Source organism: Suricata suricatta, chromosome X (assembly GCF_006229205.1).
Source record: "Suricata suricatta isolate VVHF042 chromosome X, meerkat_22Aug2017_6uvM2_HiC, whole genome shotgun sequence".
In the NCBI taxonomy this organism is placed as follows: Eukaryota; Metazoa; Chordata; class Mammalia; order Carnivora; family Herpestidae; genus Suricata; species Suricata suricatta.
Genome location: NC_043717.1, coordinates 71321129 through 71336176, shown reverse-complemented (window position 1 = coordinate 71336176; position 15048 = coordinate 71321129). Strand labels below are relative to the sequence as shown.

The 15048-nt window shown below is 37.1% G+C and overlaps 1 protein-coding gene across 1 annotated transcript in view; it reads right to left on the bottom strand.

Moving 5' to 3' along the window:
• The window catches only part of IL1RAPL2 (interleukin 1 receptor accessory protein like 2), a 529352-nt gene that overhangs the window by 26180 nt on the left and 488124 nt on the right, over positions 1-15048 (bottom strand). The window contains exon 6 of the mRNA XM_029929680.1: positions 8372-8517. Within this exon, the coding sequence (XP_029785540.1) occupies positions 8372-8517 (146 nt within the window). The remainder of the gene's footprint in view (positions 1-8371; positions 8518-15048) is intronic.

Sequence of the window (15048 nt, the reverse complement as noted above, 5' to 3'; positions counted from 1 at the left end):
TAGAAGAGAGTAAAAAAAAATGGTTGTTAGGGGCTGGGGCTAGAGGAGAAAATAGGGAGAAGTTGGTAAAAGGGTACAACCTTTCAGTTGTAAAATGTATACAAGAGGACAGAACTTACATGCTCTCATCAAAAGAAAAAAAAGAAGGTAAATATGTAAGGTGATTGATATGTTAATTAATTAACTCAACAGGGAGAATCCTTTCACAATGTATATGTATATATACCAAGTCATCCTGTTGTATACTTTAAACATCTTATAATTTTATTTTTGAATTTTACCTCAGTAAGGCTTAAAATGTTTAAACAAAGAAAATGCAGATACCTTTATACCTTGGTCTTCACAGACAAATGGAAGGCAGAGAAACTGAAACAGTCCCTGCCCTTAGTTTTGGCAGTGAAGGACATGAAATAGACCTGACACACTGATTTGAACTGTATTAAAATGTTTAATATTCTTTTTTTTTATTTAAAAAATTTTTTTAAATGTTTTATTTATTTTTGAGACAGAGACAGAGCGTGAGTGGGCAGGGGCAGAGAGACAGGGAGACACAGAACCGGAAGCAGGCTCCAGGTTCTGAGCTAGCTGTCAGCACAGAGTCCGATGCGGGGTTGGAACCCACAAACGTGAGATCTGACCTGAGCCGAAGTCGGACACTCAACCGACTGAGCCACCCAGGCACCCCAAAATGTTTAATATTCTAAAAAAAGTTAAAAAAAAACAAAAACAAAGGTAGTATACTCTCTTTTATAGCGTGTGGACAGGGAAGGCTATTGAGCAGGTAGTACTTAAGCAGAGACCTGTATGAAAAAAGTGAGTGAATCCTAGGAACAGCTGAGGGAAGAGTGTTCCAGACCCAGGAATTAGTAAATGCAAAGACCATCAGTTAGGACTATGCTTGGTGAGCACAAGAAATAGAAAAGAAGCTAGTAAGTGTGATGTTTGAGGCAAATAGAGACTGTGGTAGAAAATTAGAACAGAAATCACAATAGATTATGTCATGCATTGTAGACCATGGTGTAGATTTGGCATTTTATTCTAAGTGTAATGGAGAGAGTTCTACAATAGAAGAGTTATGATTACAGAAATAATACAATCTAAGTTACACATGAAGAGGATCATTCTGGCTGCTGTGATGAGCATAGACTACAAGGCTACATGTAAGAAGCAGGGAGGACAGTTAGGAGGCCATTGACTGAGCCAGGCAATTTATGCTGTTGCTTCAGACCAGGGTCATGAACAGTGAGTGCAGGAAAGGGAAAGTCATTAGAGTCTGGACATATTTTTTAATAGTTTATTGTCAAATTGGTTTCTATATAACACCCAGTGCTCTTCCTCACAAGTGACCTCCTTCATCACCACCACTTCCCTTCCCCCTCCCTCTACCCCTTCAACCCAAGGTTAGTTTTCAGTATTCAATAGTCTCTCAGGTTTTGCATCCCTCTCTCTCCCCAAATCTCTTTCCTTCTACCCCTCCCCCTGGTCCTCCATTAGGTTTCTCCTGTTCTCCTGTTAGACCTATGAGGGCAAATATATGGTACGTGTCCTTCTCCACCTGACTTACTTAACTTATTTTGAAAGTAGAGCCATGGGGTTTGCTGGTGGACTAGATCTAGCCTATGAGCATAGAAAAGAAAAAGTCAAGGAGCATTCCCAGGATTTTGACCTGAGCAACTGGAAATATGGTGTTGGAGATGGATGGAGCAGGCACCTGGAGTATCAGATTTATATGAAAGACAAAGCAAAATTCTTGTTTGGGACAAATGAAGCTTGATATGCCTACTAGATATGTCTATTAGTGGAATTTTTGAGTAGTGGTTGATTAGGCAGTTAGGTATACAACTCTGGAGGTTAGGAAAGATGACCAGACTAGACATATAAATTTGGAAGTTGTCAGCATATATGCAGTAAGCAAAACCATGAGATGGAGATGGAATGAAATCATCTAGGACGTGAATGAGAAGAGGTGACCTGAACTCTGGGGAACTCTAATATGTGGAGATGAGAAAGGTGAGAATTAGTATTCTCAGTCATTTATACTTTAGACACATTTCCTTGCAGAAGCCATGAGAAATGGCAATTTTACAGTGTGCCTTGGTTTCTACTGTCAGATTATTAGAAATTTTAAAGGGTGCTAGTGGTTGCTTTACTTATTACAGAGAAATGGATTTATTTTGAAACTCAGATAAGGCTGTTTTTAATCTCTGCCAACTGAATGATAGGAACCCTGTTACCACCATTATTTTTCTTCAGAGCAGTAATACTTGTTGTGCAGTTTTTTGTTTAATGGTTTTTTTATTTTTAAAAATGTTTATTCATTTTTGAGAGAGAGACAACAGAGCTTGAGTGCAGGAGGAACAGAGAGAGACACACAGAACTCGAAGTAGTTTCCAGGCTCCAAGCTGTCACAGAACCTAATGCAGGGCTCAAACTCATAAACTATGAGATCATGACCTGAGCTGAAGTCTAATGCTCAATCGACTGAGCCACCCAGGTGCCCCAAATTTTTTGTTTAAAAATTGTTTTGATGTTTTTATTTTTTTTTGATGTTTTTATTTATGAGAGACAGAGAGAGACAGCGCGAACAGGGGAGGGTCAGAGAGAGGGGGAGACACAGAATCCGAAGCAGGCTCCAGGCTCTGAATTAGCTGTCAGCACAGAGCCTGACGCAGGGCTCCAACACATGAACTGTGAGATCATGACCTGAGCCGAAGCCAGAAGCTGGACACTTAACTGACTGAGCCAACCAGCACCCCGAAATTTTTTGTTTAATGTTTATCTTTGTACGCTCAGAGGCTTGGAGATGTATATTTTATTCATCACTCTATTTCCCAGTACTTAGCACAATACTTGCTAGATCTGATCTTCAATAATAAAAGATAACTTGATTAATTCATTAACCAGATGGGTACTAAGTATCTATTAGTGACCAGACATTGTCCAAGTTGCTTGCTGAGGATAAGAAGTGTGGCAAACCCTGGGTTGATGATCTCTGAGCCTAAAATAGGACTGTAATGAGCAGGAATAAAGTGATCATTGCCATAAGGTATACAGACATGATCAATGTCTGCCCTTTATGTAGGTGGACTATGTGATTGTCTAGTGCACTGGAGAAATTATCCAAGTTCTGTATAATAACAAACACTGAATGTGGTGTATTTTACACTACATCATTTTCATTTGAGACTCAAAATGCCTCTGCAATGTAGATATTATTATCTCTGTTTTACAGATGAGAAAACTGAGGTTCAGGATGTTTAATCAGACAAATTAGTCCTACAGAATCAAGGAGCTAAATCAGTGGCTGAACCAGGATCTCCTCAACCAGGGTTTCCTGATTTTACTTTCTACATTAGACTCCTTTCTACTTAAAAACTCCATTATTTTAAGACAGAATGAAGTCCAATTGAATAAGAAATGGTACTAGAGAGATAAAAGCATCATTCTCAGAATAATGAGATTTCCTTGCTTCTCCTAGAGCTGCTGGTCAAGGTCAAGTATTATGGTTGGCTGGAAAATAGAAATCCCATCTTGGTTAAGAGGTACAACTAGTGACCTTGTTGATTGAATGTGTTCTATTGCTTTATAGCCTAGATAACAAGAACATTGATTGAGAGCATTTGTTCTGTTACATTTACAAAAACCTTTGCCAGATGCACACATACAGAAATATTTAGCCTTTAGCAGTAATCAAGGGTTGAGACAGGATAAGAGCCAATCTCAGAAGTTGCTGCAGCTGCTGGGATTATTGTTCCTATATTTGCTTTTATATCCTTTATTTATAAATTTAACATTTTTTCTTTTCCAACTATATACAATTTCCACCCTATATGAAACCAAAGTAAGAGTTAAATGCCAAATTATTTTTTATTTTTATTTTTTATGGGAAATTAATTTTTTCACCTATTTTTGTTATACTTTATTGTGAGTTTGGTTTCCATATAACACCCACTGCTCATCCCAACAAGTGCCCTTCTTCATGCCCATCACTACCCTTCCCCTCTCCCACACCCCCAAAAACCTTCAGTTTGATCTCAGTTTTATGGAGTCTCATATGGTTTGCTTCACTCCCTCCCCCCAATTATTTTTCCCCTTCCCCTCCCCGATGGTCCTCTGTTAAGTTTCTCCTGTTCCACTTATAAGTGAAATCAAAAGGTATCTGTCCACTGCCTGACTTATTTCACTTAGCATGACACCCTTGAGTTCCTTCCATGTTGCTACAAATGGCCAAACTTCATTCTTTCTCATTGCCATGTAGTATTCCATTGTATATATAAACCACATCTTCTTGAACCATTCATCAGTTGAGGGACATTTAAGCTCATTCCATGATTTGGCTATTGTTGACAGCGCTGCTATGAACATTGGGTTCCATGTGATCCTATGCATCAGCACTCCTGTATCCCTTGGGTAAATTCCTAGCAGTGCTATTGTTGGGTCATAGGGGAGTTCTATTGTTAATTATCTGAGGAACCTCCACACTGTTTTCCAGAGCAGCTGCACAAGTTTGCATTCCCAACCAACAGTGTAGGAGGGTGCCCATTTCTCCACAGCCTTGCTAGCATCTATAGTCTACTGATTTGTTCATTTTAGCCACTCTGACCGGTGTGAGGTGGTATCTCAATGTGGTTTTGATCTGTATTTCCCTGAAGATAAGTGATGCTGAGTATCGTTTCATGTGTCTGTTGGACATCTGGATGTGCTCTTTGGAGAAGTGTTTATTCATGTCTTCTGCCCATTTCTTCACTGGATTGTTTGTTTTTCAGGTGTGGAGTTTGGTGAGTTTCTTATAGATTTTGGATATTAGCCCTTTATCTGATATGTGATTTGCAACTATCTTTTCCCATTCTGTCGGTTGCCTATTAGTTTTCTTGATTGTTTCCTTTGCAGTGCAGAAGCTTTCTAACCTGATGAGGTCCCAGTAGTTAATTTTTGCTCTTGATTCCCTTGCCTTTGGGCATATGTTGAGTAATAAATTGCTGCGGTTGAGGTTAAGGATGCTGTTTCCTGCTTTCTGCTCTAGGGTTTTGATGGTTTCCTGTCTCACATTCAGGTCCTTCATCCATTTTGAGTTTCTTTTTGTGTACGGTGTAAGAAAGTGGTCTAGTTTCATTCTTCTGCATGTTGCTGTCCAGTTCTCCCAGCATCACCTGTTAAAGAGGCTGTCTTTTTTCCATTGGACACACTTTCCAGCTTTGCTAAAGATTAATTGGCCATACATTTGTGGGTCCAATTCTGGGTTCTCTATTCTATTCCATTGGTCTATGTGTCTGTTTTTGTGCCAATACCATACTGTCTTGATGATGACAGCTTTGTAGTAGAGGCTAAAGTCTGTGATTGTGATGCTTCCTGTTTTGGTTTTCTTCTTCAATATTACTTTGGCTATTTTTGGTCTTTTATGGTTCCACACAAATTTTAAGATTGTTCAAGCTTTTGAAGTAAAAATCCATGTTCCTTCCACTTTATCATTCCATTAAATCCCAGGAACACCAGGTAAGAATTTCAGCTATTGCTAAAACAGTAAACAGCAACCTAGTCCTCTCAGGTTCTAGGTAAGGAGCTGGCACAGGAAAAGGCCTACATTTCCTAATTGGTTCTCCCTGCTCTAACTGTACTTATTTCCTTCTCTGGTTCTTCCCATTTTTTCAAGGCTGAGTACACTCTAATTTTGTGCTTTACATATATACCTTCCCCTACTGGTCAAATGTCCCAAGTTATGAACCAAGTCAGGGTTATATTTTCTTATATGTACTTCTTCTGAGCCTGGCACAAAGATGAAAGAAAAAAAGGGAAGGAATGAGAGAACAGGTGAGAATTGGAGAGGTGGGGAGGAGAGAAAATGAGACAATGAAGATATAAGCATGCTATTATTATAACAATATTGATATGAATACTGTTACATTAATAAGCATGTTATTTAATGTTATAAAAGTAAGTACTGGAACAGAAACTGTTAGCAGTGGTTGCCTCTGGAGAATGAGTCTAGGCTGTAGTTGTTTTCCCTTTGTGCTCTTCTCCAACTGCATTCTTCTTTGTTAATGATTTTAATGTTCATTCATTATTTTGGAGAAAGAGAAAGCATGCATGCACATGCAGGAGTGGGAAAGGGGCAGAGAGAGAGAGGGAGAGAGATATTCCCACGCAGGAGCCTAATGCATGTGGCTTGAACCCACTAACCAAGAGACCATGACCCTAGCTGAAACCAAGCGCCAGATATTCAATGAATGAGCCACACAGGCACCCCATTTTTTGGGTAATTTTTGTTTGCTTGTTTGTTGTTTTATTTTAGCCAAGGGAAAGCCGTGTGTCTATAACTTGGAAAAGAAATGCTTTAAAAAGCAAGCAAAAAAAGTAATTTAGTGGGCAGGTAGGCAAATAGATGAATATGTGGATCGATGGATGGGTGGATGGATGGTGATATGCTGTGTAGCAGTTGAGAAGAATGAAATAGAAATAAGTTCAAAGTATGTTGTTGGTAAAGAGGCCCATGCTTATAGAACAGTATAAAAACAAAACTATTTCCAATATAGTTTAGACACAAAAGTAATTAACCGTTATTATCATATATTCTTTATTTATTTTTTAAATATTTTATTGTCAAGTTGGTTTTTGTTTTGGTTTTCTTCTGCAATATTACCTTGGCTATTCGGGGTCTTTTTTGGTTCCATACAAATTTCAGGATAGTTTGTTCTAGGTTTGGGAAGAATGCTGGTGCAATTTTGACTGGAATTGCACTGAATGTGTAGATTCTTTTGGGTAATAATGAGTGACATTTTAACAGTGTTTATTCTTCCGATCCAGGAGAATGGAATGTTTTTACATTTCTTTGTGTCTTCTTCAATTTCCTTCATGAGTTTTCTATTGTTTTCATCATACAGATCTTTTATATCTTTGGTTAGGTTTATTCCTAGGTATTTTATGTTTTTTTGTGATTATTCCATAGAGAGAGAGAAAGGAAGGTAAGGACAGAGGTGTAGAATATGCATCAAGGGAATGAATTAAACGTGACTCGTGACTCTTTACAAGAATACCCAGTCCAGTGGAGGGCAGAGATAAGAATGAGATAAGGGAGAATATATCTGAATAGCAAGAATTGATCTAGAGTTAAAAACAGCAATGCATCAATGCTGGTCTTGCCCTGGTCTGGTAAGTAAAAAAAAAAAAAAAAAGCAGCTCTCCAGGGAGATGGGCATGGTTTGGTGTAGGCAGATCTTGCCTCCACTGTGGGTCCCAGAGGCCACTCCCTGAGGCCCCGTCTTGGTGGTTGTGGAGAGAAAAATGGCGCCCCACCATCCCTTTTGGAACCAAGCGTTGCAAATCACTAGCTTCGTTTCTAGATCTTAGTCTGTGCTTTAATGATACCGCCAGAAATGTAATCTCGCAGACTGGGGAACTTCCTAGCTGGGTTTCAAGTAGGAGCAGTAGGGGAGCGGTTCCTCCTGATGCTGAATGGGACTGAGGCACCCAGCCTATAGAAAGCTCTGCAGTTAGAAGTATGATCTCTCTCAGAACACCCTGCAGTTAGGGATGAGATTATAGGATCCCTCTCCATCTGGGATGAAGTTTTTCTCTTCTCCAGGGACAGTTCTGTGAGCAGTTTCAGCTGCTCTTTCTCTTCTCCTCGCCTCCTCACAGAGGGCGCTCACTCCCCTTAGAGTCTCCTTTTCAGGCTTATTTTTATCTTCCCCAGTTCGCAATGACGTACCTATGAAGCTGTCTTCTTAGTGGGCTCTGCCTTTTTTCCTCCCAGACTCCTGGGCTTCAGTGTCCTTTGGCTTCAGCCCTTCTTTGTTTGAGAGATGCGGGCAGGAAGTATGGAACTACCTATTTCTCCTCCATCTTGCCTCTTCAAATTATTTTTAAAATGTGTGCACCTGTCAAAATCCTCTTAATACCAGGTCGTATCATGAAATATTATTTGTAATCTTTATTATGACTATTGCAAGAATATTATGATACTCTTTATTATTTCCATTTATATTTTATTCTGGGAATAAAAAAAAGTGGCATTGTTTCTCATTCAATAATAAAATCCCTAGTTCTTCATTTAAAAAATATAACATGGTGAAATATAGAGAAAAATTTGAATGTCAATACCTATCACATTTTATGTAATACTTATAACCAAGGTATATTTTATCTTACTGAATTTAACACATAACAATATTTCATTTATCTACTTCTTAATGGTACACAAGATTGTAGGCATTTCATGCTAATATCCATAGCAATAGGGATATTTTTCCTTCAAAAGACAAAATGTTTAATAGAAATTTGTGCTAAATGATAAAATAAGACCAGGAAGCATATTTATCTTCAATAGTTACTTGCTAGCTAAACAAAACATAGCAATAGCTACAAAAACAAATACCCTTTTTACGCAGCAGAACACTGGCATGTTTCCGTCCATTTCGGTTTTCCACATGGCAGGTATAATTTGCCAGGTCAGCCTCCACGACTGAATCAAAGATGAGTGCCAACTCAACTTCTTTTTCTCCAAGATGTTCTTTGAGGAGCCTGAAATAAAGAAAGTATTCTTAGTTGAATTCATTTGACTTGAGCAGTGAGCAGCCATGCAAAAATTGCAGATGATTATGTAGCTCACAAAGTCTCCATTGGGGACAGCAAACATTGACTGGGTATTATGTATGGAACCTTCAAAAACAAAACATAAAAACTGACTCTTGATCTGAAGATCAAATGGAAAGGGAAAGAAGTGAGAAATTCACCCAGCACAAAAAAATATTACCATTCCAGTAGGCTTTGATAAATAAGCCATGATCTGTGTAGCAAAAATGGAGGAAACACCGGGTCCCAATGCCTAAGTTGAACTTATGAAAACAAATTAGATTTTTGTACCATGGCATGAAGGGAAAAAATGTTGATAAGTGTAGTGTTTGTGTCCGAGGTTAGAGTTTCGACAGCAAGGGGTAAGACGGTGAAGATGTGAGCCTTAATAATGGTTGCCTTATAGGACGTAAGCTGAAAGTGGTAAGTAGCCTTCTATCTTCAAATAACCATGAGAAGTCTGTTTTCTACTTTTCTCCAGCATTTGTGTAATGCAGGCTGTGCCCTGTGCCTTAATCTGCCAATGATGCTAGTGCCTTGCCATAGTTCTGACTTTTCCAGACACTGTTTTCCCTTGTCTTTCTCCTTTCACCCCTTGCAGGGAAAAGCCCTGCTCTATATGATATTTTCTCATAGTCCTGCTTTTTGCTTTCTCAAGTGAAGTTGCAAAGGGCCTTGAATGGCTAGGGATAGGTGTTCTTTACAGAAGAACTGAGTTGCCAGGAACCTTTCTTAAAGAGTGTGCTTCCTGTTTCTTTGGAAAGTTACATTCTCAACAATAGCCAGCTGCCTCCTGAGTGAGGTGATAGTGGGCACGCTACTGAATTTTTTTTTCTGTCTCCTGCCTTTGACCAAAGAAAAAGCAAATTGCAAGTCTACATGGTGGCAATCCTGCCCTTAAGTTCTTGGATGAGGTTCTTAAATCCATTTATTTGCAAGATAACAAACTAGAGCACTGAAGTTAATTCTCATCTCCTTTTTGGATGCTTGGTTATGAATGCAAAGACAAACCCTCTGGTTGGCCGGCATTTATCATAAAGTTGGAAAAGAAAGCTATGTTCAGAGGAAACCAGGTTCTACATTCAGGCCTCAAATTTACAAGCTCAAGCTGGATCCTTACAAAATCATTAAGTCAATGTGTCTTAAATTAACTCAGCTTTAAGTTGGGAAGAATACCTACCATACTCAACTTTGTTGTGAGGGTAAAATGGGTTAAAGTAATTGAAAAGGTGAATAGCACTATACACATGCAAAGGAATGTTATTAAACATCAACATTTCATTATCAAATGTAGATAGTTTGCATTTTTGCTCCAACAAAAATATTTATATTTATTGATATTTAAAATTTGGTTGACTTAATCTCTGCTGGTTCCCCTTTGAGATAAAGTAGGGCTTAAAATTGGGTTGGTGGAAGAGAGTTCCTGGAATCTGAGAGTCTCTCAAACTGAAATGGGAAGCCCATATTATATTTCAAATAGACATGCTTTTCAAATTTACCCTGTTTCTGTACCCTTCCAATGATACACATATCTGAGAGTTCATAATACTGGCATTTGTAACTTGAATAAGTCTCCTGCCCTTTAAATTTATGTACCATCACTGAACTAGACAAATGTAAGAATTGTCTTACTACATTTTACTGATAGTCTTTCTATTAACCTTTTTCTGCCCGGTTAATGTAGTTTTCCTCTCTCAACGTATACGTAACCAAGGGAAAAATGGGAATTTACTGTCTTCATGGTTTGTACTGGATTTTACTTTCTCCATTTTCTCCCTACTATGGATAAATCTCACTACGTGCAATTCTTTTAGTTTTATGTGACCTGGTATGGAAGAACTCTTTTTAGTGCCAGAAACTGCTTAAGCACCACAAATTAAGTTTGATTTAAAGCTGCATCTGTAGTGCAGCCACAGCCACTGTCAGACATGAGGCAGAAAGTTGATCCTGTGCTTTCAGACAAAACCTTTCCCTCTTCATTTCTAAAAAACAGATCTTCACAGGCTGCAAAATGAATCTGAAGGGAGGATTTGGAAAATGATCCTTCATCCATCTATTAATATATATGAGGTGTCTTAATTATTAGTTCTTGAAAATATAGAAGTGACTTGCTTTGGAGGAATTAGAGTCAGTCGATGTTTATATCTACAAATCACTCAGTAGAGCAATCATAATTTACTAGCAAATATTGATACATAACAGTCAACCAATTATTCTTTGTCAATCCCCTAATAAGTGCATAGCTCTGGGCTAGCAATTGGTTGTAAGGTAAATATAAGCATTAAAAGACCAGGTCCCTGCTCCCAGAAAGCATTAAAATTTAAACAAGAGACAAAATCTACAGAGTTGAAAAAATATATAGACATAATGAAGTAAAGAAGAGTGGTACACTTCATACTTACAATGGACTTTCAAAGAGAAAGACTATTATTGAATAAATTAGCTGGAAAAGGCTTGAGAACAGTATTCCTAGACAAAAGGAATAAGGGAGTGTTTTCTGGGATGGAAGATAGGAACCGGATTTTGCAGAATATGTGAAAGAGAGACACTGAAGGGATTGGTTGTGGAATAGAGCATACAGATGAGGAGATCCTGGGATATATTTTAAATAACTTCTGAAACATTTTATTTGAAGGATTAACAGGGAAAGCAAGTTATGTGCAACAGCAAACACTGGAAAAATTAGAAAATAGCAATTTAAGTGACAGGAGTCACCATCTTCAAAAGTTTCAGGTAAGAAAATACCACTGCTGGGGATTTACCCCAGGGATACAGAAGTGCTGATGCATAGGAGCACATGTACCCCAATTTTCATAGCAGTACTGTCAACAATAGCCAAATCATGGAAAGAGCCTAAATGTCCATCAGCTGATGAATGGATCAAGAAGATGTAGTATATATATACAATGGAGTACTACATGGCAATGAGAAAGAATGAAATATGGCCATTTTTAGGAAAGTGGATGGACCTCGAGGGTGTCATGCTAAGTGAAATAGGTCAGGTAGAGAAGGACAGATACCATATGTTTGCACTCATAGGTCTAACAGGAGAATAGGAGAAACCTAATGGAGGACCAGGGGGAGGGGAAGAGGGAAAGAGAGTTGGGGAGAGAGAGGGATGCAAAACTTGAGAGACTAGTGAATACTGAAAAGGAACTGAGGGTTGAAGAGGGGGGGGGAGGGAGGAAAAGAGGTGGTGGTGATGGAGGAGGGCACTTGTGGGGAAGAGCATTGGGTGTTGTATGGAAACCAATTTGACAATAAACTGTATATAAAAAAAAGACCTAGTCTTAAAAACTAATACTAGAAACAGTTAGGAAGTTTTCACTCTCATTTTTATAATAAGAAAAAGAGCTGAAGAAAATTAAAATGAATAATTCTTAGAGCCATTGAAAAGCTAAAGTCACAGGGCAAACTCTTGCCACCAAATCTTGAGAAAGAAGCAAATACTGGGAAATACAATATACTGGAAGCAGAAACCAAAGAGCAAGAGCCAGTACAGGTAGAAACAAACTATAACTGATAAGTCACTGTAGGCCCACTATGGACTAGCCTGAGAGTTAAAAACTCCATGAAATATAATCTTTTGAATACCCCACATTTTCATGAGTTTTACTTCTAGGAGCCCTACTGGGGTCTTAGGGTGACGATCACAGAAAGATCTCCATATAATTCTGTCAGGGGAATTAACAAAGGCAATCATCTCAGAGCACTCTGTTCTTAACAAAGGTCTGTCCTCAAGGAAAACTCTTATCAGAGCATAAACTGCTTGAGTTTATCCTAACCTAGCCTTACTGAGGGAAGGGAACTGCAATCCTTAACTCCAACCACCCGCTCAAGCTTCCCCGGCTCACTTAAAAAGAGGAGGGAAGCTGAGAAGCAATTGTGAAGGTCATAGTTCAAAGGCACAGGCTCACTGAAAGATGGAGAATTTATCATAAGATTATAGAATGCTTACTACCAATCAAGCTCCTGTATGATAACAAGGGCTTTCAGCTGAAAGAACTGCAAAGCTCACACCCTATTTAAGAAGCAGTCTCTAGGAAATCACAAAGAAAACAGTGGAGACATAAACAAGTACATTATAGGAAATGTCAGCCTCTTATACCTACAACTATAGTAGGTAAACACAGCCTAAAAACATAAACATAAAATCTCACACTCAAACCATTTACCTCAGTGCCTTTTACTTGGTGTGTAATATCTGGCTTTCAACAACAACAAAATTACCCAAAAAATGTAAAAAAGCAAAACAAAAACAAAAACAAAAAAACCCACAACAAACAAAAAACAAATAAACAAACAAAAAACCAAACCCCAAAGAATGCAGTCTGAAAAGATAATGTGCACATCAGAACCATAATCCAATATGGTAGAGATTTTGGAATGATCAGATTGGGAATGAAAGATAACTATGTTTAATATGTTAAGGGTCAATGGAACAAGTGAACAATATATATCAACAGATAAGCATTGTAACCAGAGAGATAGAAATTCTAAGAAAGAATTAAAAGAAAATGCTAGAAATAAAAAAAAACGCAGTAACAGTAATAGAAATAAAGAATGCCTTACATGGGCTCAACAATAGACTGGACACAGGTGAAGATGCAATTAGTGATCTTGAAGATTTATCAGTAGAAATTCCTAAACTAAAATGTAAAGGGAAAAAAGTCTGAAAGAAAATGGAACAAAATATAACTCCCAAGGCATAGTTACAAAAAGAATAAGACACATGTAATGGAAATACCAAAATTAGAAGAAAAAGAGAAAGGAACAGTAGAAATATTTAAAGTATTAGAGCTGAGAAATTTTCAAAATTAATGAAATGCTCCAAACCAAAGATTGCAGGAAACTCAGAGAATACCAATTAGTTTGAATACTAAAAAATGTACACCTTGATATATCATATTTTAACTACAGTAAATCAAAACAAAAAGAACATCTTGAACTAATCCATAGGAAATAAAAGTACGTATACAAGGGCAAGACCAGGAAACATATCAGACTTATTTTTAGTAACCACGCAAGTAAGAAAAGCAGAGTGAAATATTTAAAGCGGTGAAAAATACTCCAAAAACCTAAAACACTGTATCCATCTAAATTATTCATCAAAAGTGAAGGATAAATAGACTTTCTCAGAAAAATAAAACTGAGGGAACATGTTGCCATTAAACCTGTCTTGCAAGAAGTGTTAAAAGAAGTCCCTTGGAAAAAATGAAAATGATATAGATCAGAAATTCGGATCTATGTAATGAAAGTAAGAATGTTAGAGAAAGAATAAAGATAAAACTTTTTTCATATTCACAATCTATCTAACATGTAACAGTTTGTTTAAAATAATAATAGCAATAATAGTAGTATAAGAAAAGCAAGTTCTGAGAACCTAATGTACAGCCAGTGACTATAGTTAATAATATGGTACTGTATATCTGAAAGTTGTTGAAAGTAGATCTTAGGCTTCTCACCACACTAAAAAAAGAGTATTTATGTTAACTGTGTGAGCTGATGGATGTTTTAATTATCTTGATCTTGGTAATCATTCTACAATGTATATGTATATTAAATAATCACATTGTATACTTTAAATATATACAAGTATATTTGTGAATCATTTTTCAATACAGTTAAGTTATAAATATGCAAAATAATAGCATTAATGTATTTGGTGACTATAGTTTATGGATAAGTGAAATTAATGACTGTTATAAGGTGCCTGCACTTCATGTGAAGCAATATAGTATTATTTGAAAGTGGACTTAGATTCGTTCTAAGTGTATATTGCAAACTTTAGGCCTACCACTAAATTTTCTAAAAGTAAAATTGATATGCTAAGAGAGAAGGGAAAATAAAAGCACATAAAATGCTCAATTAAAACCAAAGGAGCCATGAAATAGAAATTAAGAAAACAATCCCATTTACAATGGCAACAAAAGTAATAAAATGCTTAGGAATAAACTTAACCAAAGAGGTGAATGATGTGTAAAGTAAAATTATAAAATGTTGATGAAGGAAATTAAAGAAAGCAGAGATAAATGGAAAGACATCCTGTATTCAGATTGGAAGAATTATTATCATTAAAATGTCTACACCATCCAAAGTGATCTATAGATTCAGTGTAACCCTTATCAAAATTGCAATGGCATATTTTACAGAAATAGAAAAAATATCTTAAAATATATGGAATCACAAAAGACCCGCAAATAACCAAAACAATCTTGAACAAGAAGAGCAAAGCTGGAGGGATCACACTTCCTGATTTCAAATTACATTACAAAGCTATTATAATCCAAACAGTATGGCTCTAGTATAAAAACAGAGATATAGAACAGTATGCAGAACCCACAAATAAATCCACAACTAAAGTCAATAGATCTTCAAAAAGCATGTCAAAAATACACAATGGGGAAAGTATAATCTCTTCAGTAAGTATTACTGGAAAAACTGTATATCCACATACAGAAAAATAAAATTGGATGCTTA